Source organism: Amblyomma maculatum, chromosome 5 (genome assembly GCF_055883805.1).
Source record: "Amblyomma maculatum isolate TAMU_Amacu chromosome 5, ASM5588380v1, whole genome shotgun sequence".
Taxonomy (NCBI): Eukaryota; Metazoa; Arthropoda; class Arachnida; order Ixodida; family Ixodidae; genus Amblyomma; species Amblyomma maculatum.
In genome coordinates, this window is record NC_139348.1 from 28,549,976 (window position 1) to 28,577,339 (window position 27,364).

Sequence of the window (27,364 nt, forward strand, 5' to 3'; positions counted from 1 at the left end):
TCAGTTTATTACCTTAAGGACCCCCGTGGGGGTATTACATAAGGGGTGGATTATACAAAAAAAATAAGTACAATGGTTGCCATGCGGGTTCAACATACAATATGATCTGTTAGTGCTTTGGAAAAGTTGGATGGGCAGGTGATAGCGGCGATGCTGTGGGAAAGGCCGTTCCAATCTAATGCTGCTCGGGGGAAGAAGGAGGCAGCGAACGTGGTCGTATGGGTCCGAGGCCGGGCAACTTGAAGAATGTGACCAGTGCGATGCGATATGCGAGCTGGTGATGTGATATAGCCTGCGTAACCGTGGGTGCTGTAAAAGAACTTATGAAACAGGTTTAGGCTGGCAATGCGGCGACGAATAACAAGGGTTGATAAGGCGGATTCTGCTTTTAAAGACGACACGCTGACTTGGTATGAATAGGTATTGTGGATGAATCTAGTGGCACGGTTCTGGACGGATTCGAGGGCATCTATGAGGTATATTTGATGTGGATTCCATATGGGGGATGCATATTCTAGTTTCGGTCTGATTAGCGATTGGTAAGCCAGGAGTTTAACTTGTTGGGGAGCGTGACGTAAGTGGCGTTTTAAAAAGCCTAGTGTTTTATTCGCGGATGATATTACATTAGAAATATGTGTGCGCCAAGATAAATCATGAGATAGCGTGACTCCTAAGTACTTAATTGAGTTAACTGCTTCTATTGGGATTTGAGCTATATTGTACGAAAAAATAAATGGTTTAGTGCGACGGGTGAAGGATACAATCTTGCATTTCTGAGGGTTAAGTGTCATCATCCACAGGTCGCTCCATTGCTGAACGTTAGTTAGGTCAGTCTGGAGGGCTTCTTGGTGGGAAGAGTTATTAATAGTACGATAAATGACGCAATCATCTGCGAACATACGAATGTGACATGATACGTGAAGGGGCAAGTCATTAATGTATATTAAGAATAATAACGGTCCGAGCACTGATCCTTGGGGGACGCCTGAGGTTACTGGAATGTAATCAGAAAATTCGTTATTAACTATGACTAATTGGGTTCGATTTGTTAAAAATTCCTCAATCCAGTTTAGAATGCTAGGGTGAATATTTAGGTAAGAGAGCTTAAGTAGTAATCTCTGGTGTGGTACTTTGTCAAAGGCTTTTGCGTAATCTAAAAAAATAGCATCAGTCTGTTGGTTGCAGTCAAGGTTGGCATGTAAGTCATGAACAAATGTAGCCAGTTGTGTCTCACAGGAAAGGTTTTTACGGAAGCCATGTTGTGATGAATGAAAGAAATTGTTGGAATCGAGAAAGTTCATGACTTGAGAATAAATTACATGCTCCATGATTTTACAAGGAATGCTTGTTAGGGAAATGGGTCGATAATTTAAGGGCGAGTTTTTGTTACCGGACTTGAAGATTGGGACGACCTTTCCCACTTTCCAGTCATGCGGTATGTTACCTGAAGAGAGAGACTGAGAGTACAATAGTGATAAGTAGGCCGCGGAAATGTGCTTAGTATTTTTCAGAAATTTCGAGTTAATTTCATCGATCCCGGCTGATGACGTTAGCTTGATGTTTTCGATACGAGATGATATACCATCTGCGAAGAAAGAAACTGGATCCATGGTTGACGCTGTGAAGGAACTTATGAAGGCGTTAGCAGGTAAATCACACTCTTTCGCAAAAACAGTTGAAAAGGCTCTATTGAAAATGTCAGCACATTCACAATCGCTGATGGTTTGACCCATATCGTTAGTAAGAATAATTGTACGTGTATCCTTCGGGTTTACTACGTGCCAGAATTTTTTAGGGTTGTGTATTAGCATTTTTGGCAAGTCAGAGTGGAAAAAGGTGTGTTTTGCGTTGCGGATAGCAGCAAGGTAATCAGCTTCGGCAGTGTAGTACTTTTCCCATGATGCTTGGCTTGGGTTCCGCTTTGCTGCCCGATAGTGACGCTTTTTCTTGTTTTCCAGGCGTTTCAGGGCCGTAGTAAACCACGGTTTTTGCTGGTTAGCACGGAAACTAGCTACCGGAATGTACTTGTTTGTTAGTTCGTGAACTTTGTCCCTGAAAATAGTCCAATTTTCGTTAAAAGACTTTGTGTGGAAATCGGTTTCATAAGTTGTAAAAAAAGCAGTTAGTTCTTCATTTATTGCTTGAAAATCACCTCTTTCATAAAGACGAATTGTTTTCCTGGAAACTTGACGAAGCATGGGTGTAAAACTGAAGGTAGCATGAATGACTTTATGATCACTTATTTCCCTTAGGTATGTAATACTTGTTGCGCTATCAGGGCTGTTGGTTATTATCAGATCTAGAGTGTTGGCGGAATTCTGCGCAATGCGCGTTGGCTCTAATATTAGCTGGGTAAGGTTGAAGTTAAGACAGACCTCGACAAAATTTTTTGCTTCTGAAGAATTTGTCATGGAGGTGTAGTTACGCCAGTCAATAGTGGGAAAATTGAAATCACCAAAAAGAACAATATCTGCGTTAGGATACGATGATGTCAGTTCACTCAGCACATTGTTTAGTTTGTAGGAAAAGTCCGGATCATTTTGCGGTGGCCTGTAACAGACTCCTACCAGCACAGTTCGGGGGGCAGCGTGGCAGAGCAGCAATAGCAGCTCTAAGTTAGAATCTACATTGATTAAGGATGCTGAAAACTGCTGATGTACGGCTATGAGCACGCCACCGCCACGGGCTATTTCCCGGTCTTTACGGTAAACTTTAAAGTTGGGCAGCGCAGCTAAAATTTCGGTATCACTGATATTGTCTGTTAACCACGTTTCTGTAAGAATGAGAAGGGTGCTGTTGGTTGATAAGACAAGACTAGATACGATTTCCCGTTTCGGTAAAAAGCTTCGTATGTTAGTAAATACTGCAGATAAGGTAAGATTAGTTCGGGGGGTGTGCTGTCGGGGAGTTGCTTTAGAGCGAGCAGAGTGTGATTGCTATGGCACTTCTTTTACCGTTTCCGTCAAGTCGTCGAATATATACTGCTTGGGGCCTATGTACAGTGTTTTAAAGCGCAGTGCGTACTTATCAGATGTTTCTTTCGCGAAACGTAGTAAATGTTTGCGTGCCTTACGGACAGAATGTGAAAAGTCTTCTCCTATGCTGTAGTCGGTGTCTTTTAGTTTCCGGGCGTTTTTTAGGATGGATTCTTTTGTCTTATGGAAAGTGAATTTAACGATAATGGGTCGACATCGTTCACTTGAGTGACGGCCAAGACGATGTGCTCTTTCTATTTCTTTTGGGTCTATGGTGATGTCCAAATTTTCACTGCAAAGGCGGGTGACCAGTTCTTCAGACTCAGAGGACGTTTCCTTTGAGCTAGTATCAGGTAAGCCATAAAATAGCAGGTTGTTACGGCGCGACCGGTTTTCGGCATCGTCTACTCTGGATTCGAGGTTACTGATTTGGCTCGCCGACGTGGCGGCATCAGTCTTAATGGATTCAACTTCTGTTTTAAGTGATGCGAGGTCCTGATAGTGGGTTTCTAATTCGGTAATGCGCTTACTTAATTCGGTGATCGATTTGTCTGTCGCTACTAACCTGCTGCTGAGGTCTTTTACTTCGCTGATTAACGTGCTTTGGCCCGATGTTAGTGTCTGTAGTTCTGCAAGTATGGCGGCAGTGTCAGGACCAGGGTTAGTTTCTATGTCACCGGATTGCATAAGCAACGAATGGACAACAGCAAAGCACTCAACGACAATACAAGTACAACACTGCGGGCCCGGCAGCTGAATTAAGAAGTAGTTGCTCGATTTCTTTGCAAAAAGAGAGTATGATTTTCTAACCTGCATGGCGAAGACAAGAGGGTTACTCGTCCGCGCAGTGGCACAGCTGCCGAGCCCACAAGGCGCCGCGGTCCACGGGCGATCTTTTATAGGTGGCGAAAAACATGATGTCTGCGGCGATTGTATTTCCCACGACGAACGGATGGTCCCAGAGCCAGGTGGTGGCGAAATCCAGGTAAACGTGACGTCAGCCGCTGTTACGTAATTGGTATCAGCTTCATGACTGCCGTAGTGATGACGATAACGTGGCCGCACGTCAACGCAGGCAGCAGCCAGAACAGGCAACAGCACATGTGTGAACACAGGAAGGAGCACCTGCATGGCGAAGACAAGAGGGTTACTCGTCCGCGCAGTGGCACAGCTGCCGAGCCCACAAGGCGCCGCGGTCCACGGGCGATCTTTTATAGGTGGCGAAAAACATGATGTCTGCGGCGATTGTATTTCCCACGACGAACGGATGGTCCCAGAGCCAGGTGGTGGCGAAATCCAGGTAAACGTGACGTCAGCCGCTGTTACGGAATTGGTATCAGCTTCATGACTGCCGTAGTGATGACGATAACGTGGCCGCACGTCAACGCAGGCAGCAGCCAGAACAGGCAACAGCACATGTGTGAACACAGGAAGGAGCACCTGCATGGCGAAGACAAGAGGGTTACTCGTCCGCGCAGTGGCACAGCTGCCGAGCCCACCTAGCTACCCACCGAGCCCACCGAGCCCACCGAGCCCACCGACCTATCACACCCGTATCATGGCGGCTTTCCACGATGATGTTACAGCCGGTCACTTAGGCTTTCATAAAACTTAACACCGCGTGAAAAACCGTTTCTACTGGCCAGGCATCGCCTTAAGCGTCGCAAAATGTGTCGCCTCTTGTATGCCATGCCACAGACGCAAACGGCCGACTTCTTCTCCTGCTGGCCTACTACAGCCGCTACCTTGCCCTGCTACTCCTTTCGTCGTTGTTGGCATAGACTTATACGGGACACTTCCATTGTCCGCACGAGGTAATCGCTGGATCGTCACCGCTGTCGACCACCTAACACGCTACGCTGAGACCACTGACCTGCGATTCCAAAAAGAAGGTCGCGACCTTCTTTTTGGAATCGCTCGTACTGCGTCATGGGGCCCCTCAAGTGCTTCTCAGCGATCGTGGTCGGACATTTCTGACGACGATTGTAGCCGAAGTTCTTGTGGCCTCAACCACACATCACAAATTGACCTCCAGCTATCACCCGCAGACCAATGGGTTGACTGAGCGATTCCACCGCACGCTTTCTGACAGGTTTTCCATGTACGTCTACCAGGACCACCTAAACTGGGACGTAATCCTTCCTTTTGTTACGTTCGCCTACAATACAGCTGTACAGCGGACCACAGGTTACACTCTGTTGTTCCTCGTTTACGGCCCTTCTCCCGCTACCTTTCTTGATATCCCTCTTTCCTTTCTACGCATGCGAGTTCCTCATCCTCTCTTCCTGACCAGTTCCTTTCCCGAGTGGCCAAATATCGCCGGCTTGCTCGCGTTAACATGGAAGCTAGCCAGGAAGACCGGAAGTGCCGCTATGATGCAACCCATCGCCAAGTTTCGTTCCGTTCCGGCGACGAGGTGTTACTTTGGACCCCATTACGCACTCCTGCTTATCATAGGAGGTATTATCATCATGAATACCTTCTTCAGCAAACGGAAGAACCGGAAATGGACATGGAAAAGTCCTAACGGAGAGACTAAAAATGAAATTGACTTCATAATGTGTTCAACCCCCGCCATTGTGCAGGACGTAGAGGTAATCGGGAAAGTGCGATGCAGTGACCACAGGATGGTGAGGTCCCGAATTAGCCTAAATCTGAAGAAGGAACGCAACAGATTAGTAAGAAAGAAACCCATCAACGAATTAGCGGTGAGGGGGAGGGCAGAAGAGTTCAGGATCTCGCTACAGAATAGGTATTCAGCTCTAACTGAGGATGGCGACATTACCCTAGAGGCAAGGAACAATAATTTCAGAGATATCATTACTGAGTGCGCGGTAGAAGTAGGCGGTAGGATAGTTAGAGAGGATACCGGTAAGCTGTCTAAGGAGACGAAAGATTTGATTAAGAAACGCCAGAGTATGAAAGCTTCCAATCCAACAGACCAGATCGAATTGGCCGAGATATCAAAGCTAATTAATAAGCGCAAGGTGGCCGATATAAGGAAGTATAACATGGAGAAAATTGAGCATGCTGTAAAGAACGGGGGAAGCCTTAAAGCGGTAAAGAAGAAATTGGGCATAGGCAAAAACCAGATGTATGCGATAAGGGACAAGGCGGGCAACGTCATCACTAATATGGACAAGATAGTCAAAGTAGCCGAGGAGTTCTATACAGATCTCTACAGCAGCCAAAGTAGTCAGGACCGTAATGAGATTGGCGGTAGGGAAAAACAGTCAGACGTTCCACCAGTGACGAAAGACGAGGTCAAGAAAGCATTAGAAACTATGAAAAGGGGGAAATCAGCTGGAGAGGATCAGATAACTACAGATTTGCTGAAGGACGGGGGGGATATCGTGCTAGAAAAACTGGCCACCCTGTATACGCAGTGCCTGGTGTCATCGACGGTACCGGAACCATGGAAGATTGCAAACATTATCCTCATTCACAAGAAAGGGGACTCTAAGGACCTTAAAAATTACAGACCAATCAGCTTACTGTCTGTTACGTATAAGGTATTTACTAAGGTAATCGCTAATAGAATCAGGACAACCTTAGACTGCAATCAATCAAAGGATCAAGCAGGGTTTCGGAAACGGTACTCTACTATCGATCATATCCATACCATCAACCAGGTGATAGAAAAATGCTCGGAATATAACCAGCCCTTATACATAGCATTCATTGATTACGAAAAAGCATTTGACTCAGTTGAAACCTCGGCGGTGATGCAGGCATTGCGAAATCAGGGGGTAGACGAGCCGTACGTGAAAGTGCTGGAAGATATATATAGTGGCTGCACAGCAACCATAGTTCTGCGTAAAGAAAGTAACAAAATTCCCATAAAGAAAGGTGTTAGGCAAGGAGACACAATCTCCCCAGTACTATTCACAGCTTGTTTAGAGGAAGTATTCAGAGACTTGGAATGGGAGCAGTTAGGGATAAGGGTAGATGGAGAATACCTCAGTAATCTGCGATTTTCTGATGACATTGCCTTGCTAAGCAACTCGGGGGATGAACTGCAAATAATGATTGATGACCTAGACAGAAAAAGTAGAAAGGTAGGCTTGAAAATCAATATGCAGAAGACTAAGGTAATGTTCAACAGCCTCGGGAAGGAACAGCAGTTTACATTAGGTTGCGAAATACTGGAAGTAGTAGGCGAATATGTCTACTTAGGACAGGTAGTAACCGCAGATCCGGGCCATGAAAAGGAAATAACAAGAAGAATAAGATTGGGATGGTGCGCATTTGGCAAGCACTCGCAGATTATGACTAGCAGCTTACCGGTATCGCTCAAGAGGAAAGTATACAACAGTTGCATCTTGCCTGTACTCACCTATGGGGCTGAAACGTGGAGGCTAACCAAGAGAGTTCTACTTAAGTTGAGGACAACCCAGAGGGCTATGGAACGAAAAATGGTAGGGATAACATTAAGAGATAGAAAGCGTGCAGAGTGGGTCAGAGAAATAACTCAAGTTACCGACATTCTAGTGGAAATTAAGAAGAAGAAATGGACATGGGCAGGGCATGTAGGGCGAAGAGAGGATAACCGATGGTCGCTGAGGGTAACAAACTGGATTCCAAGGGAAGGAAAGCGTAGCAGGGGGCGGCAGAAAGTTAGGTGGGCGGATGAGATTAAGAAGTTCGCAGGGGTCAAGTGGATGCAGCTAGCACAGAACCGGGTTAAGTGGAGAAATATGGGAGAGGCCTTCGCCCTGCAGTGGGTATAATCAGGCTGATGATGATGATGACGCACTCCTGGCCTTTGTGACAAGTTCCAGCACCGTTATATTGGTTCTTATACAGTTCTTGAAAAAACCTCGCCGGTCAACTATCGCGTCACTCCGGTTTAACCGCCTCCGGACAGTCGTTAGTCTCGTAAACCGTGGCACTGAAGTTGTCCACGTTTCACGCATGAAGCCTTTTATTCGGCGCTATCCTGCGGACTAATTGCGGCCAGGTTGGCCGCTTAAACTGCGCGGGCGGATATAGTGTGAGCACTGTGTGGCGCGTAACCTTGCAATATTTGTTCTGAGCTCTGTCACGTGTTTCAAATTTATAGGGAGAAATTTTGAGCTGCCGAAATCGACTTTTGCGGTGACTTAAAAATGACATGGCCTTGCAAATTGATTTTTAGCAGAGCTTTTAATGCTGCCTGGATAGTATAACTACAAGTAATTGTGGAGGGAAAAAGAAGGTATAGATAGAGATGAAAGTATTTGTGCTTGCATTACGAATGGGGTGAAATTCATCGCCTGCTGTCAAAGGGCGCCTCCTGAAATTTAATTGGGTGACGTTGTGCAGCGGGAAATAGGTCATGCATACGCATCCTACGAGGATGTCAAAATGACGTTTCATGATGTAATGGATATGCTGTCATTACCGTAAATGCCGAAATTGGGCGCCATGTTTGGGACCACGTTGAGGTGAGCGCAGTTTGGCAAAAATTACTCTTGGTGGCGGAGTATGCTGACACATCTTGTTGTCATCGCAGAAATCAATGAGACAGCGTCATAAGCTGCGGAACCTTTTAAAGTACTGCAAAGAAAGATGCAAATTTACAGCCGCGCTAGACACTAGCTGTCCTCCTGTTGCAAACTATTTGCCCTCATAGTGAAACCATCGACTAGCGAGGTTGTCAAGCGCAGCAATGGCAGTCTGCTAACTCAAGCCGCTAATTTGCGTGAGCCGAGGCACTTCAGAGAGCAATGCAATGCTTTTGAACTATCTGTCTGGACGTTTGGTCAGTGCGACAACGTGAGGCGTGACATGGTGAGGTGGCTGTGCAAGGAAGTCCGCTGCGACATGCATCAAGGGATCACCAAAGACTGCCTTAAGCATCGGCCCTTTTGGATAGCACTATGCATTCAGTTCAATGTTAATGGGGTGAAGAGCCTACCCACGATAAAAGAAGCAAGCAAATTTATTGACAGCATCATTTTTTAAGTACAATAATGTACGTGCCATGAACTGCCTATTGTTATGGGTTTTCATGTAAAGTTTTGTTCACGAATGCGGGCCGGCTCACCATTTCCTTATTTGTTTTAGAAAACAAAAATCAGTACTACAGAGCACGTTATGACGATATGCTCCAATGATATGGTGTCGCTAATTGACTTTGTGTTGATTGCTTTGTTTTAATTGAGCCAAAACGTAAGCTCCCTTTATTACTTTGCATTTACCGTTTCGACACAAAAGGATATACGCCGCACACGGCGTCGCCCCAGCTTCATGCCGCGATTTCCTGAGTCATCCTTCGCTTTCGATGCCTTTTCTCCGTTTGTCCCACTCTTCACGCGCACGGTAGCCTAGTGGGTGTCGCCTAGTAACGTCCCTGCTATTCCGTTCCTCTGTTTGTCTTTCTCAGATATCCTTCGCGTTTTGCAAGAACCTTTCTCGCGCGAGTGCATGAAAATTTAACCGACTAAGAGTAAGACCCAGCGTAGGCCTTCCCTTCCACCTATTCGGATATATGTGTGGGGGGAAGGCATGCATGCATGGACACACACACACACACACACACACGCAAGCACGCGCGCACACACACACACACACACACACATGTGGAAGGCACATACTGGGCCGTACTCATAGTCTGCAAAATTCTCATGCGCTGGCGCGCGAAAGGCTCCTGTGAAGCGAGAAAAATATCTAAGGTGTGTGTGTAGAAGCACACACTGGGCTACTTTCCGTGCTCTACACACTGAGTCCTACGCAGGATGTTAGAAACTTAAGCAGACCTGCTGACCTTTCTTTCTTTATTCTATACTGCGAACCTTGTACAGCTCCAAGCAGGGTGGTAACACTAACATGGCAACAAAACAATAATAACAATGGTCATAAACATCAAAGTGGGGGGAGGGGAAGGATATAATGAATCATTCCTGTCGGTTACTGTAAAAGGAAAAAATGAAAACTTGAACAAATCAATTCGTGACCACATACCTGAGGGTATCTGGTCACAATGCGGCTATTAAATAAATAAGGTGGGCAGCCCAGCCAGTAGCTAACACTGATTGATACTCTGAGACTGCGCGAGCTTTGTCATTGGGCATGGACCATGACGGCTGCGCGGGTGCCTCTTCGCCGGGCATAGAGGTACTTGCAAACCAGTCGATTTCTTTCGTTTACGACGATTTCCCTAAATGTTTTAGTTACTGCATTCAAACGTCGCTGATAAGTGAATGTGAGAGCCCATTGGCGCTTATGAGGAGCAATCTCGTTTTCCGCTCACCCCCCAAGCTGCGCAAAGCCACTACTAATATTGCCGCGAAACCTTCAAAACTGTATTTGTTGTTTTTTAACAGCCGGCATGCGGCCTTATCACTCTGATTCCGGACCGAGAATCCGTTCTGTATTCTTTTGTTTTTAATGCTCGATATCGCGAGATGCACCTTCATCAGTTTCATTGTAGCGCAAGATGCACCGAGATCAATCTCGAAGATTCCGGCCACTCGTGTGTCTTTCTACAATGTTCCAGCTTTTGTTAGTAGCAGTTTGCGACGTTATCTAGATTGTTCTGAGCAGCCTTTAAATTGAGCACTGACGAGTCCGACGGACATTCTTTTTTCGACGATCTAAGAGCACGTACGCTTGTTGATAAATCGCCGCCGCCGTGTTGCTTAGTTCTTTTGCGGGCGCACGTCAGCCAGACTCTTCATTTGTGTCATCGACGTTGTCACCACCACGGGACATCTGGTGGAGGTGCTACCTTTGATCCTTAAAGCGAAGACCCCAGCCTTGTTCCTGTCACCCTGGGGGACCAGCCTACAGGTCACCAAACCAGCCGCCGACTTCAAGGGCTCGAACCCGAACACGGTCTGCTCCCTGACCCCGATCGACACCGAACAACATCAACTTTAGAAATGACCCAGTCAACAGCACCGGTTGTCTTCGTGCAGCCCCGGGAGCCCCACTGAGGATGCGGAAGACTGGATAGAACATTTCGACCATGTGGCAGATTTCAACGGCCGGAACGACGCTGCGAAACTCAGGCAAGGGTACTTTGTTCTTCAAGGCCATGCCCGAGTTTGGTTCGAAAATCATGCGACTTCTTTAAAGGATTGGGATACATTCAAAGCAGAGTTTTTGATGGCATTTGCAAGTTCTGTCCGAAAAAAAAGAGCTCAGGCCCTCCTCCAAACAAGACTTCAACTGCCTAACAAGCCTGTCCTGGTCTGCGTAAAGATGATGAAGCGCCTGTTTCGCCGTGCCGACCCTTAGATGACCGAAGGTGAGAAAGTGAAATTTTTAATGCGAGGCGTTAAAGGCTCGTTTTTTGCAGGACTTGCTTGGAAACCACTCAAAACTGTGGACGAATTTGAAAGTGAAGCATCGACCATCGAGAAGACTTTGGACACCCGGATGCGCCACTACGAGCGCCTACTTCAACCGGACTACTCAAGCCACTACCCCAGCGCATCTACAAGCGGAGTGAACTGCGGAAACACATCCGGGAGATCGTGAAGAGGAGTTCCGCCGATTGCTGCCGTCATAACAAGAACCTCAGGTGGCGACGCTCGCGGACGTCGTACGTCAAGAAGTACAGCAGGCACTGGGCGTTCCTCAAGCGATGACTCCGACGGCTCCAGTGCATGAATCAGCAGCGATGACCGATGCTGCTGCATTCCGACGCGACCCCCCAAGCCTTCGTGGCTACCATCCTGCCCCCGAAAGCCGCCCCTTGTCCCCCGCCCGCCAAGTCTACCAACGATCTCCAAGCCCCAGGAATTGTGACGCCTGGAGGACATCTAACAACCGACAGCTCTGCTTCCATTGTGGTGAGGCAGGAGACATCTTCCGTCACTACTCGTAAAGGCGGATCGGCCTCCGTGGTTTCGCTGTCGACGTCCCACGACCCCGTCCTGGCGAGGGACCACAGGAAATCAACGACTTCCTGCGCAGCGGAGAGCACTTATCGCCAAGGCGTCTATCGCGCTCCCATTCGCCGTACACTGCTCGATTTGCGTTGCCGGGCCGCGGTAGGTGCAAGGACGGTCTCCTGGCCCCGTAGGGGAAACTGAGGGCAGCAACCTTTGGAGGTGAGGTTGCTCAAACGACGAACGTTCTCCGCCGCCGACGACCACTAATGACGACACAGCCATTTCTCCGCCGCTCCACACGACGACATCGACAACACGACCAGAGTGCTAGCCGACAGCGCCGCCCAGCGAAGTAACAATGGTATGCCCCGGCCATGACTTGAAGAAACGACGGAGCCAAGATCGGACACCAAGGCCCACGTGCAATGCGAGGACGCGAATAAGTGACTTTGAAGCTGATGTCGATGGTCGCAGAGCCACTGCCCTAGTAGACACCGGAGCTGACTATTCAGTCATCAGTGGACCGTTAGCCTCCCAGCTCAGGAAAGTTACGACCGCTTGGGATGGCCCGCTGATTCGCACCGCAGGTGGCAACCTGATTACTCCATCGGGACGATATACTGCAAGAATAACCGTAAATGGGCGTACTTACCCCACCAGCGTTGTGGTCTTGCAGCCATGTTTCCGCGACGTGATATTAGGCATGTTCTTCCTAAATGAAACTAGGGCTATCATCGACATCCGATCTAAGCTCATCAAGCTCTCTGCAGACAAAGCCATACCTGCTACGACGACTTCAACGCAACACGTCGCTCTAAACGTCCTCGACGGAGAATTGACCGTGCCGCCCCGATCAAGCGTAGCAGTCAGCGTAGGTAGCACAGACATCGAAACCGCTGAAGGTATCGTCGAAGGAAATATCCAATTGCTCTTGGAACGAGGTGTCGACATCGCAGAAGGCATCTCGAAATTCCGGAGAGGACAAGCTCAGGTGCTGGTTACAAACTTCACTGAAGAATACCGGCATCTCAACAAGGGCACGACCATCGCTTTTCTCGACGAATTAGAAGACCTCAAAGATGTATTCGCCCTCCACGGACAACTCCTGGAAGACGAACCGCACCAATTCCATCAGTCCACATTTGACATCAACCCGGCACTAACCCACAGCAGGAAAGATAAGATGCGCAGTCTTCTTCGAAGCTACAGGGAGTGCTTCTCGTCATCATCGAAGGTAGGACAAACACCACTGACCAAGTGCCGAAATTATAACGGACGAACATGTCCGACCTCTGCGCCAAAGCTCCTATTGTGTATCGCCGCGCGAACGCCAGGCCATACGCGATCAAGTTGAGGGAATGCTGCGTGATGACGTAATCAAGCCATCGAACAGGCCCTGGGTGGCACCACTCTTTTCGGTGAAGAAGAAAGACGGTACACTTCGCTTGTGCGTTGAGTACCGGCGCTTGAATAGCACAAGAAGGATGTCTACCCGCTTCCCCGCATCGACGATACTCTCGACCGGCTCTGCAATGCATAGTACTTTTCATCGATTTACCTGAAGATCGGCTATTCGCTAATTGAGAACGACAAAAGAGATCGCGAGAAGACCGCATTCATCACACCGGAAGGCCTTTTTGAGTTCAATGTGATGCCATTTGGCCTCTGCTCCGCACCAGCCACGTTTCAACGAATAATGGACACAGTCCTGGCAGGCTTGAAGTGGCAAATTTGTTTTGTATATTTTGACGACGTTGTTGTCTTCTCGTCAAACTTTGAAGACCACCTAAAACGACTGCAAACAGTGCTGGAAGCCATCAAGTCATCGGGACCAACGCTAAAAGTAGAGAAGTGGCACTTCACCTAGGAAGCACTACGGTTCCTAGGTCACATCTTTAGCAAGGACGGTGTTTTCCCAGACCCGGTGAAAACAGCTGAAATCGCAAAATTCCCACCACCTGTCGACAAGAAAGCTGTGCGCCGATTCCTCGGACTGTGCGCATATTACCCACGATTCGTCAAGAACTTTTCGCGTATCGCCGAACCGTTGACGCAGCTTACAAAGGCTGACATACCGTTTAAAAGGGAAGCGCCGCAAGGAGAAGCCTTCGGCGAACTTAAGCGCCGCCTGCAGTGCCCTCCTCTATTTGGCCACTTCGTTGAAAACGTCGAGACCGAAATTCACACCGACGCGGGCAGTGTGGTCCTAGTAGCCGTACTCGTCAAGAAGAGTGCCGGACAGGAGAAAGTAATCGCATACGCTAGCAGGTCCCTCACAACAGCCGAAGTCAATTACTCGACGACCGAGAAGGGGTGCCACGCGATCATCTGGGCCACTTCTAAGTTTCGTCCATACTTATACGGCCGACTATTCAAGGTGGTAAGCGACCATCACGCGCTCTGCTGGCGGGCTAATTTCAAAGATGCCTCCGTCTGCCTTGCCAGACGGAGCCTACGACTTCAAGAATTTGACTAGACTGTAGTGTTTCAGTCGGACCGGAAGCATTCCGACGCAGACTGCTTACCCGCGCTCCCGTCGACGATCCCCCGCAGGAGGATGACGACGACGCCTTTTTGGGACGGGTAAGCGCCAGCAGTTTCGCAGAACAACAGCGATCAGACCCTGAAATGAAAGCGCTAGCCAATTAGTCGGAAGGACCGCTTCCCCTCATGGTGTGTTGAGGCGGCATTTATCATCGTTCGCGTTAAGCAATGGCAACCTCGTTAAGAACAACTTCGCACCCAACAGGACCGGGAAGCTTCCTGTAGTGCCTAAAAACCTCCGTCGGGAAATTCTGCAAGCGTTGCAGGATGCGCCTACAGCAGGCCATCTCGGATTTGCGCCCACGTTGAGTCGAATCCAGGAGAAGTACTACTGGCCGCGACCCCCTGCCGAAGTTGCCCACTACGAGAAGACGTGTCGTGAGTGCCAACAATGTAAGACGCCGCCGATCAGACCAGCAGGACTACTAAACCCGATTCCGCCCCCAGTCCTGCACTTTCAAGAAACTGGAAAGGATCTCCTCGGCCCTTTCCATTTTCGTCTATGGGTAACAAGTGGATCATCGTGGCCACTGACTAGCTTGCACGTTACGCTGAAGCAAAAGCATTACCCAATGGTACCGCGGCAGAAGTCACCAAATTTTTTGTCGAACAAATTCTTTTGCGACGCGGCGCCCCCGAAGTGCTCATCACGGAAAGGGGAACGGCGTTTAAGGCAGAGTTGACGCAAGCCATCCTGGAATACAGTCATACAAGCCATCGATGAACAACTGCGTATCATCCCCAGACCAACGGCCTTACGGAGCGCCTGAAAAAAACGATCGCGGACATGATCGCCATGTACGTCGACGCTGAACACAAGATCTGGGATGCCATCTTGCCATACGTGATCTTCGCGTATAACACGGCAGTCCAGGACACGACTAGAGAGCCGTACACCGCTTGTTCAAGCATGTGTACGGCAGGCAGCCCACGACGACGCTCGATGCAATGCTGCCGCACGTGGCCAACGAGGACAACCTTGACGTCGCCGCCTGCCTGCAGCGTGCATAGGAAGTCCGACGTCTCGCACGGTTTCGTATTAAAGACCAACAGCGCGCCAACAGCTGACGAAACAACGTACGACTACGCCACTCAGAGTACAATCCAGGAGACCAAGTGTGGGTTTGGTCACCAATTCGCCGTCGCGGACTAAGTGAAAAGTTGTTGCGTGGATCCTTTGGCCCGTACAGTCGAGCGCGATTTGAAGGTTATCGCGCGAGCGTCGACCAGTCTAGCACCCCAGGCACCTGGCGACCAGTTTTGGAACAGGAAAAATCATGATTTCGCACTCTTCTTATGGTGCTAGCCACCATACTCTTCTCTTCCTCGTTCGCTGTTCACAACAACCATCGCCCCGCGACAAACTCAATGCCCTTTCTCTCTATTCTAAGCTTTCCATTTATTGCGGTAAAGTGTCCAATTTCAGATAATGCCTAGAATACGTCGTGCGCACTACGATAACTGCCTGTTGGCAGAATAAAACAAAAGAAACTGATAGCTCAGCAGGGAGTGACGGCTGCTGAAGGAACAGCAAAAAGAGTGAGGGAAGCTGGCCTGATGCCTCCCTCGCCTCGGCAGAGAATTCTTGGCCATGGCGCTGTTCATGTTTTTGGTCGACGCCGCGCAATAACCTTCAAATCGCGCTCGATGTACAGTCATGCGCCGCGTCGGACCACAGGACTATAAAGTCCTTCCCGACGGATCGTCAGCATCACAGCGGCGACGCGCACGCCAGGAATTGTACATGATGTAAGACTGGAGCCATATTACGCGCGTCAAAGAATTTGTGGTGTTTAAACTTTGTAGTGTATAAGTTACTTTGTTTCGAGACATCGAGGCGATGTTTGTTTAAGGGGGGAGTAATGCTGCGAAAGCTTCAAATCGGTATTTGTTTTTTTACAGCCGCCGGCATGCGGCCTTATCACTCTGATTCTGGATCACATAACAGTTCTGTATTCTGTGTTTATCAATGCTCGATGTCGCGAGACGCACCATTATCAGTTTCGTTGAATCGCAAGATGCACCGAGATCTGTCTCGAAGATTCCGGCCACTCGTGTGTCTTTCTACAATGTTCCAGCTGTGCTAGTAGCAGTTCGCGATGTTATCAAGATTGTTCTGAGCAGCCTTTAAAATGAGCGCGGACGAGTGCGACGGGCATTCTTTGTTCGACGATCAACGAGCACGTTTATTGCTATCGCCGCCGCCGAGTTGCTTAGTTCTTTTGCGGGCGCAAGTAAACCCAAAAAAGAATTTCTTCCCTGCAGTCCAAGACTCTTCAAATGTGTCATTCACCTTGTCACCACCACGTGACAATATCCTATTGGTTCGCGGCCCCCCGCCTCCCCCCCCCACCAAAAAAAAAGAAAACAATGCCTCACTTACGGTCAGTACCGGACATGGAAAATCGGGAAATGAAGCAAGTCGTGATGTCAGTGTAGAGTAGCTGGGCTGTCTGATTTGGGTCACCTGAATAGAAAAAGAAACGCCAGCTGAAATTTTTCCTGCCAGCCAAAATTTGACCGCTGCATTTTTCAAGCATAAGCTCTCGAGGATATTATGCGCCAAGTAAGCTTTAATGACTCATGGCCTTTGACTAATTTTGACTAATGGAAGCAAAACATGCGCATTATTTGGATTCGTCGCCCGAAAGAAAACTTTACGTCGCGCACAGATTGTGAATGGAAACAAGGTAGATGCTTTGACATGTTAGAGGTTATTGGTGCAGCGCATAAGACGAGGACGAGAGGAAACGCAGACACAGCGCCGGACCTACAGCTGATGTTTATTGACCACGGACATTAAAAAAATGCATGAAAGGTATGCAAGACACTTCAGCCGTGGCAACAGGATTTCGTCATCGATGGTTGAGTGGCGTACTTATTTTTCGGAGAGAGCGATTAATTCTGTGCTCACACATTCGCTTAGGTGTTTCTGAACTTTGTATGATTTCTCTGGTAGTCTGAATGCGGCTATCAGTCAAAACTTCGCACTCACTGAAAATTAGAAAACATGGTTCTTTCTCTTCATTCCTCATTGTGTGCAGTACCTGCAATGAATGCTAACATGACCGTCTAGAGTGTTTTCCATTTTGTTTTTCTGTTCCATCAACCCGTCATTGAGACATCTATCAGTTTGGCCCGTGTATTGTTTTCCATCGGAAAACGGAAGCCTGTACACAACATTGTTAATGCAGCCTAGAAATCTGTTCTTATGATACTTGGCGCAGCCCGCCTTGCTTGTGTTGCAACAATTGACCAATTGACAAAGCTCAGATACCTTATCAAGCGCGGAAAGAGACTCATTCACATTGGAAAGTGAGCCTATCACCTGGAAAGAGTGCGAGATGTTATTTAAATAGGAGACAACAGCGACACTAGTTTTTTCTTCATTTTTCTTTCAATTCGTTTCCTTTTGAGCCAAGGAACGTGAATTGCATCACGCCATTCCAGTTTGCGCACTCGAAGCTCGCTTCGGCAACGCCCCGGAGAAATCGTGCTGTCACGCAATGGAAGACAGCTTTCAAAATCCAATAACGCACTTAGAAGCGGTAGCACTTGCCTGTAAACTTCCGTCTCTGAAAACCTGTTAAGAGACATCTTGAGTTCAGTCCACATTGGAGTCATTGAAAGGAAAAAAACAAGCAAAAAGGAATGCCGGTTACCCGGCCCTTACTTACATAAGCTAACGCTGTCTTAATTCATAAGAAAGGGGACGCTAAGGACTTGAAAATATACAGACTAATAAGCTTACTATCTGTTACGTATAAGTTATTTACTAAGGTAATCACACAATCTTAGACATCAATCAAGCAAGAGATCAAGCAGGTTTTCGGAAATGCTATTCTACTATCGATTATCCATACCGTCAAACAGGTGCATGGAAAGAAATGCTCGGAATATAACCAGCCCCTATACATCACAATCATTGACTACGAGAAAGCATTTGAGTAAGTCGAAACTGCAGTAGCTTTGCAGGCATTGCAAGGCTGTAGATTAGCCATAAATAAAGATACTGAATAGCATATTAATGCATGGCTACACATCATGGTTTTAAGTAGTTATAGGGGGTTTAATAGCGCAAAAAATATAGTTCTAAATGAAGAAACAATATTCCAATTAAGAAATGTATTACGCATGGAAACGCGATCTACCCAGTGCTATTTACAGCCTACTAAGCGGGCGTATTAAAAACCTTGGAAGGGGAGCAGTTAGTCGTCATGGTTGTTGGAGAATATTTCAGTAATCTTCAATACGCTGATAGACTTGCTTTCTTTAGTAACTCAGAGGACCCTGCAGCGAATGATTAATGACCTAGACAGAAGGAGCAGAGAGGTAGACCCTTAAGATTGATATGCAGAAGAGGAAGGTAATGTTGAACAGTCTGAAAAAGGAAGTTCAGTTTAAATTAAGTAACGAGGCGCTGGAGGTGCTTATGCCTACATTGGACTGGTAGTAAGCGCAGATCCCAGACCATGAAAAGGAAATAACTAGTTGAATAAGACTGAGATGGAGCGCATTTGGCAAGTTCTCGCAGATTATGGCTATCGGCTTACCGGTATCGCTCAAGAAGAAAACATGGAACAGTTGCAGTGTGCCTGTACTCACCTATGGGGCTGAAACGGGGAGGCTAACGAAAACTTTCTACGTATATAAATTGCGGGCAGCACAGAGGGCTATAGAATGAAAAATGTTGGGTGTAACATTAAGAAACAGCAAGCGAGCTGAGTGATACAAACAGCTGGAGCTAATGACATTGTAGTGGAAATGAAGAAGAAACGACCAAGTGCAAAAACAGGATAAGCGATGTCGCGTATAGAGTAAAATTGGATTCCAAGGGAAGGAAAGCGTAGTAGTAGGGGGTAGAATTAAAGATAGGTGGGCGGATGAGTTTAATAAGTACGCATGGATCAAGTGAATGCAGCTAGTGCACGACCGGGTTAATGGGAGGAATTGAGGAATATGGGAGAGGCCTTCGCCTTGCAATCCGGCCGATGACGGTGATGACTTACATAAACTCTTACAGAATCAAAAGATGGTGGGCTTGCGTGTCAATATAAATGTGTTTTTTTCCGCGTCTGTATAGCTCTCTAACTAGATGATAGAAAATGGCATCGCTATCGATACAAGCATGAAGAAAAGGAAACGCGCACGCAAACAGAGTTTTAACTATATGATTACAATAGTCTCCAGCTTCGGATTGATCCCCAATTTCATTACTTCTGTTCTTTAGCGAGTACGCCAATTTTCATGCCTCTACTCTGATCAGCTGTGCAGACATTTCAGAAGAGTTAAGACATCATCAGTCCAAATAACCACTGCGCCGTGAAGCGTCCTGGCCAGACATCAAATGAGATGAACACGTCAGCTCGGGCTGCACTGCCGCACCCAAAAATCGGTATGGCATTGATTCCGGACTTTTTCACCGCCTAAAAACCAGGCACCACATCCTTGGCCCGATGTGGGAGTTGAGAAGGCAAACGTAGAGGAAATGTTAATTCAAAGACATCTCTGGTGCTACATATATTCGAGATCATAATATTTGCGGTAGGCTTCCGGACCATCCGTAGTACAGTGATTCTTTAAGAAAGACGTTCAGTCTTCTTGGTAGTCCAGACTTTGAGCTGTACGTTTGGCAGGCGCCTATACGCAGTATTCTTTTCCTTAACGTACAACCACCTTTTCACCACTAGTAATTATGAGGATAACGTTTTGCTTCAGAACATGACATAGTCGGATGCCACAAAGTGAAATGAAAGAGACACTGCTATGCCGGCTACTAGCAGCGGGCAGAGATTACTATGCACGGAGCAGACAGGACGACCGTTGCTAGGAGACTAAACTAGGTTGATTCTCTTGGCCAAGGTACAAAGAACACGTATACATGATGACGTAATGGCTGAGCACGAAGCACTCACATGCCCGTCGCAGTCAGGGCGGGCGCTGCATATAAAGACAATACGATGCGCGGCGCTCACTCCCAAAGGATTACTTGTCTTGGCACGGGCCGTTCGCCGAAGTTTCGGAACGGTGTTGTCCAAAGGATCGCTTTGTCCCCGAGGGTGCTTTCTGCAGATGGCGTGTAGTTGCTATGTTTCATACGGTTGTTGCTTGCTCGCTAAAGCTTCACGTGTGCGAAGCGGATCCCGATGTTGCTGTAATTCTCCAGCTGGCTTGTCAATATCGACCATTCGTGAACCCTTTGTCTCTTTCACAATTTCTGGAATCCACGTTTCGTCTTCATCCAAGTTCTTTGCCCAAATGAAATCACGAGTACACAGCTTGCTCTCTGTCTCTTCCTGCGAACGTGACGGAAAGCAAACAGTTGGTGGCAGGCAAGCCTCCAGATGAGATCATATCTGGTAACCCATGAGTCACTGTAAGGGAGATCTTCCGTAATCCAGCGGCATTTTTCGGTAGTTGCGGAGCAGTCTTGTAAGGTGGGTGTGCAGATTGTCTTCTTGAATCTCCTTAAGGCCGTCTTTGGTCATTTGAACTGCCCTCTCTGCAAGTGCGTTTGTGTACGGATGATGCAGTACTGTGATGGTTTACGTTGTTTCCCGCGAGACATTTTGCAAACGCATCTGTCGTAAACCGACTCTCTTTCTTATTGACTATTGTTTTAGGGTTTGCCTAGTCTACTGATCATCTCGCGGAGCGCCGTTATCGATTCCGCAGTGGCATGTTTATAGTGAATGCTTCTATTCACTTGAAATGAGAATACACAATAATCAAAATTATAGCGCAATTTGCCGGACCAGCATAATCCGGACTGACACGCTACTAGTTCTCTTGCATCAACGGTCAGTTTACCGGTATCTTTTACCGGATCTCCCTGATGTGTCTCGTGCTGGTTGCATTGGTCTAGCTTACGCGCAAGCAGGGCAGGTTTTTGCAAGGAGTTCAATGTCACTGCCCAGTCCGGGCCGCCAGACAACTGCACGGGGACTGCCTGTGTGTCCCCAGTAGATGCTCTCCTCGTATAGGGTTAGCTTTAGGTGACTTGTGAAAGGGGGTGTAAACGCGGATCAGAAACCTTTCGCTCGCATGGCCACCCACAAGTTACGAAGGAATTTACCTCAACGAGTGCCTCGTCTTCTACAGTCATCTAGAGGAGAACCCGCAATGGAACCCCAAATTGCTGTATGCTCCGCCGGGGTGGTGCAGTGATTACAGCGCTCGACTACTGTTCCCAAGGAAGCGGGATCGAATCCCGGCCTCGGTGGCCGCTTTTCAATGCAGGCTTAAAGGAAGGCGCCCGCGTGCTATGTGATGTCAGTGCACGTTAAGGAACCCCAGGTGGTCGAAATTTCCGGAGGCTTTCACCACGGCGTCTCTCATAACCTGAGGCTCTTTGGGACGTTATACCCACGAACCAAAATGTTGTATGGAGTGTGCATGTTCTGGCACTCATCTGAGGCTTCCTGTAGCATTTTTACTCTAAGTCGGTTCTTTTCCCCTTGTTTGTACTCGGTCTTGTAACTATAAACTCCCAGCAGCACAGAGCAGTGCTGTATCCTGGCTGCAGTGAAGTGAGTTGGACGGTCCTTTCCAATTGTCTGATCAGAGATCTGTCACCAAAACAAACCTGATGCCGAGAACAAGCTGCGCAATTTAGTCGCTCCGAACACCAGTTCTCTGCTTATGCAGCGCTAAGCTAAACGCGGTTGGCCGGTCGACATCTCCAACCCGACTTGGAAGAACTGCCCCAATTCCTTGTGGCGAGGCATCGCATTCTAAACGCAAAGGCTTGGCGGAATCAAAGTGCGTCAGCACTCTCGCCTGCCATAGTACTGTCTGCGACCTTTCAAATGACTCGCGCTGCTCTGGACCCCATACCCATCGATGATCGTTTCTTAAAAGGCCATCTCACTAAAGTAGCCATATTTGGCAGGAACATGCTATACCATTTCAAAAGACCAAGGTAGCAACGTAGCTCAGGCACATTCGTAGGGCTTGGAGCCTTCATTACAGTATCCCTGTTCTCCTCCAGTGTTGCTGTTCGTCACATATAATATTTTGCCCCAAATGAGACTACGGGCATAAGGAAACTGCACTTGTTCTTTCTCAGCTTGACACCGAGCACCCAGAAACCTTGCAAAATTGCCTTAGGACATTCGCCTCCGTCTTTTTTCTCTGAATCAAAACGTCGTCTAGTATGCTGGGACAGCTGGTAAGCCGGTTACGGGTAGCACCATTTCCATGGTACGTTGAAATATAGTTGGAGCTGACGATAGTCGCAACGGCTGGCGGTTGTAAGAAAACAGTCCTCAATGGGTGACAACAAACACTTCTCTCTTATGCGGCGCAGCAAAAAGGTCGTCGATCACAGGTAGCGGACAATGCACAATGCGTTGATAGCTTGTAATCACTACAGATCCTGACCGATTTTCTTTTTCCTTCACTGGGACAAACGTGCTGACCCATCTGAATGCGTTACCGGTGGCAGCATGCCAATTTTCACAAGTATGTCCAGCTCATCTGCCAACTGATCTCTCATCGCGTAAAAAAGCATTTACCATTTTAGGAACAGCTTCCTTCTTTATGTACAGGTGCGCTGGCGCTACCTTGAAATGCTCAAGCTCTAGCCCGAACACGTCTGCGTACCCTGAGAGAATAGCATGCAGATTGTTCTCTTCTGTCTGCTGCACCGAAGCTGGCAAGAACAAAGCTTCGAATGCTTTTAAGAGCTCCAATGAGGTCTCTACTGCAAAGACGCGCTCCGCTACTGCGATAAAAGCTCCTGCGACCAGTGAAGCGATAGCAGTCTTGCAATCGCAGCAGACTAGAAACGTGAGCTCACCGACGATGAGGAGTGGTTTCGGGTAATATAACAGCTTTATATTTGACTGTTCTTGAGCTGACCATATTTCACGATTCTTGCGGTATATTTCCCAAGGTATCACGCACACATGTGAATCGGTGTCAATCTTCATGTTGGTATTGACTCTTCCCCAGTGGAAGTTGCTTCGAGTGGGGGCAACCAACTTGTCTAGGGTGGGGGGGGGGGGAGCATTGTTTTTTTATTTGAAGGCTTGCTATTGTGGCATAAAATGAAGCTGTCTTTTAACCTAAAACAAGTCATGAAATCAGTTTTCTTCAAGGAACCGGAGCCAGCTGCGGCTCTTAGTGCTGCCCATTAGCCGCAAGTGTAAATGTTCCTGCTTCGTGGCCGACAGTCCAACTTCTTGTAGTCGTCCTATTCTTGACAGCTGCATGACGGGGTACTGTTGCTTCAGCGTTTGCAACTCTGAAATGCACCCTTGCCCTTCGTCACCATCGTTTGAAGTTCTCCCGGTTAAGGCAAACGTGTTTAGCGTCTGTTTGCTCTTTCAACGGCACACAGACGCAAGGTGCCCTTTTTTCTACACTGTAAACATTTAGCCTTTTTGAAGCTGCAGATTGCTTGGTTGTCTTCCTTGCTTAGAATCGATAGCACGCTGCTGTCTGTACTTTTACAGCGCTGCCGTTCCTTGCTGACGTTTTCTGCTGACCACTCATTTTGTGCAGGCCAGGCTCTGTCTTGTCCTCGGGAGAGCTCGTAATATTCACTACCTGTCCCGCAGTTTCTGCCACCAAAACGAAGTCTTCCAATTGCTTCAGGTTGAACTTAGACCATGAGAGTAATGGGTTTTGAACCTCAATATTTCGGATACCACGCACCATTTTGTCCTTTAGCATGCGGCCAAGGCTATCACCAAAATAGCAAACGCTGGCAATTCTTCAAAGTTCCACAGTGAACTGCTATGCCGATTATTCTTCGTTTTGAACGCGAGTAAAGAATTTGGAAGCTCTTCGCTATCTCATTAGGCTCTGATGCATTGTTTTCAAGTTCTTGTACAGACTCGGCGTTGGTCATTTCTTGAAGTTTTCTCGGCGCGCAACGCCCATTAACACGTCGATGGTTCTGAAACGAGTGCTGAAACGAGGAATGGTTGTTTCTTCGCGTCATCTTCGATACTGTTCGCTTCAAGTTATGATTTCATAATAATAATGAACGGAGGCCATGATGAAAACAAGACGAGAGCTGCCGAGAGACTGCGAAAAGTTTATTCTCGGCCAGGGTACAAGGAACACGTATACAGGATGATATAATGCCTGAGGATGAAGCACTCACATCGCCATCGGCGTCATGGGGGGGGACTTCGTAAAAACACAACACGAAGCGCGGCGCATAGTGCAGAAGAATCGCATGACGGTATGGAACAGCACACATTATATATCACGCACTTTCAATGTCGTAGATGCCGTTCTCTACTTACGACGCAGCACCTACATATAAGAAAACAATGGCTCGGTAGCAGGTGTTAGTCGTAATGTCCAACTTCCCCTACAGGGCCCAGTGCCTTATTTTACATGTCATTCAAATGAGCTGTTTATTTTGCTTGAACTGAAAAGACCCCCTAAAATGAATGACGGTAGGCTGCAGTCGTTTGAAAGTTCAGGGTGAAGAGTTGCTTACTTTATAAAATTGCGCCTCTGGCCACGCGATGTAAACATGAGATGGACACTCACTCCCACAGAGGTAGTCCGGGAAGTAACCCTGATCCGTAGCATTGAGCACCGTGCAATGACCTTCTTCTTTGGGTCTCCTGGGCATAAAGCAAAGACATAAGCGCCACACGCAAATAGGTAAGTTCCTTTAGGTGAATATGACATGACCTAAAATGCGTATTTGAAGAAAACAGCACTCTTCAATATAATAAAGGAAACGAATATTATACACAGCATAAAAAATTGAAGTTTCTGCACTGCTACGGGGGTCTAGTTCACAATGAATATGAAACAAGATGAGCCGTTGCTTATGAAGCGCAAATACTGCGTACAGAGTGGGTGTATAGCTCGGTTAGATTTCCACGCGTCCTATTTATCGCTTCTCTCTTTATTCGTATATGTAATGATCCTTGAATATGCGGGTAGATAACAGTTTTTCTTTTTCAAGCTTTCGTGCAAAATGCGAGTCAAACAGATGGCCCGTGATTTGTTGGCTGGAACGTTACATGTCGCTTTTATGTTCTTGACGTCGCGATGGTGTTCTTCCAAGCGCCTTCTGAAATCTCCAGTGTCGCCTTGTAAGAAGTGCCGAAATCGTTGCCAGAAATTTTGTAAACGACGCTAGGCAGCTTGTCTTCTCCAAGGGGCCTTTCACCATACCAGATGGTCCTGGAGCTTTCCAGATGGCACGTGGGTAACTTGGATGTCGTAGCCATAGAATATTTGGCATAATATTTCGCTGGCATCCCGAGCATTGGAGGTCTCGGCACTCATATTCTTGTTTTTCTTTCTTGTTCCGTCTCCAGGGGTTGCTGCGAGTCATTGCATCCCTGAAGAAAGTGTCCATTTTGTGCACGTAGTGGACGTGGTCCAACATGACAGCAGCGTTATCAGCAGGTATGCTCAAGCCGTTCTTACCTTTTGAAATCTTAGAATCTGCTTCAAAGGCCCTTGAGCGAGCTTCGTTTTGCAAGCTGGGGGCGACCTTGCGTACGGCATCTTCAACAGCATATGTCATGTGGACAACATATCGATTAGCGTCGACATTCAAGTCGATGCACCTGGCTTCGTTCACCTGCGTCAAGCTGGCATAAATGCAGGTTTCAGGCTCCAGATGTGCCTCAAGTATTTGGTGTTCTGCAAAAACATAGCTTGAATTTGTCACCTTGAGCCACCTGTCATTTTTCTGACTTTGGCGGCTTTACTGTTGTTCGTGTAGCAGGAAAGTAAACGAATCCATGGGAATGAGCAGCTCAAGACACTGCCGGGCAGTAAATACTGTTTTCTATTTGAATAATCTCCCTTAAAGGCACATATCTTGCACAGCAATTGGTGGTTCCATCTCCGTGGTGAGTGGGCCTTATAATATAGAAACGGTCCAGAACCGAGCGCTCATAATATTAGACTCTCCACCAAGGCTTTTTCTTCGGTATGTTGACGACTGTTTCTGTCTCATCTGTTGAGCGCCGAGAGGACACCGAGAGATTTCTGCGGAACCTGAAATCGCTCTATGCAAGCTTACAGTTCACAATAGAAGAAAACATCAAGGTGCGGCTCCACTTCCTTATCGTCCTCGTTCGAAGAAGAGTAAACAGCTTTACGACGAATGTGTACAGGAAGCCTACACAAACGGGAAAGTACCTGAAGTTAGACTCAGCGCGCCCAATAACACAAAAACGATAGTTTACTCGGTGCCACTTTCAAGTGTCTCTGAATCGACGTTCATTCGAGAGAATAGCTTCTCTAGTTTTGAAGGACGAAAACTTGACAATTATAGGGCGAGGTCGATCATCAGTGTGCTTTCCAAGACGGTGCACGCATTCGATGTGAGCAGGGTCAACCGTAACCTCCAAGGTGGCAGAACAGGCGGATAACGGCTTCTTCTGAGTCGGCATAAGTTTCAGAAGGATTAGTACCAGCGAGGCCATAGAATATGAGATTATTGCGTCGCGCGCGGTTTTCTGAGTCTTCCATACGGGAGTCCAAGTCCTGTAACGAGCGAGATGTTTGGATGGTAGTGGTCTGTATTCTTTCAATGTCTTTTTTCAGAGTTAGAAGATCTTATCTTTGTGCTGGGATTTCAGGTCTGCTAGTCGTCTTGCCAGCTCTGAAATGGTATTATGAGTAACGTCTAATTTGTATATAAGCGATATCACATCCGATAGTATTTCCGCCTGACCAGCAGAGAGTGTTTGCAACTCAGCGAGAATGTCGGGTCCTGCATTTGTTTCGACGTCAACAAACAACAGTAGCAACGTGAATTACACTCGGACATTCCGCAACCAGGCAAAAGCAGCACTGTGGGCTCGGCAGCTGCACCAAGAAAAAGTACTGGTTCTCCTAACAAACAAGTTGTAAGAGCTGCTTACCTGCATTGCAAGCGCGAACTGATTAGTGATCCGCGCTATGGCGCAGCCGCAGAGCCCTCTGAGGGCAGATGACACTCCTGTGCTTTTATCCCTGGTGTTTCAGCAGTGGTTGATGACGATGGGGCTTCCCACGTTTTATGCATGGTCCCCTGGCAGGGAGATA

The 27,364-nt window shown here is 47.6% G+C and overlaps 2 protein-coding genes across 2 annotated transcripts in view; both read right to left on the reverse strand.

The window, feature by feature from the left end:
- The window catches only part of LOC146187912 (uncharacterized), a 60,555-nt gene that overhangs the window by 19,509 nt on the left and 13,682 nt on the right, over positions 1-27,364 (reverse strand). Inside the window, exons 3-4 of the mRNA XM_084603060.1 lie at positions 24,854-24,930; positions 16,725-16,808 (exon numbers count right to left, since the gene is read on the reverse strand). Of these exons, the coding sequence (XP_084459186.1) occupies positions 16,725-16,808; positions 24,854-24,930 (161 nt within the window). The remainder of the gene's footprint in view (positions 1-16,724; positions 16,809-24,853; positions 24,931-27,364) is intronic.
- Positions 2,914-4,468, reverse strand: LOC146187913 (uncharacterized). The gene has a single exon (XM_084603553.1). The coding sequence runs from the start codon at positions 4,419-4,421 to the stop codon at positions 2,937-2,939; it is 1,485 nt and encodes a 494-aa protein (XP_084459679.1). The 5' UTR covers positions 4,422-4,468; the 3' UTR covers positions 2,914-2,936.

Coding starts and splice junctions, on each gene's coding strand:
- LOC146187913 (XM_084603553.1), bottom strand. CDS start 4,421: ATGCAGGTGCTCCTTCCTGTGTTCACACATGTGCTGTTGCCTGTTCTG.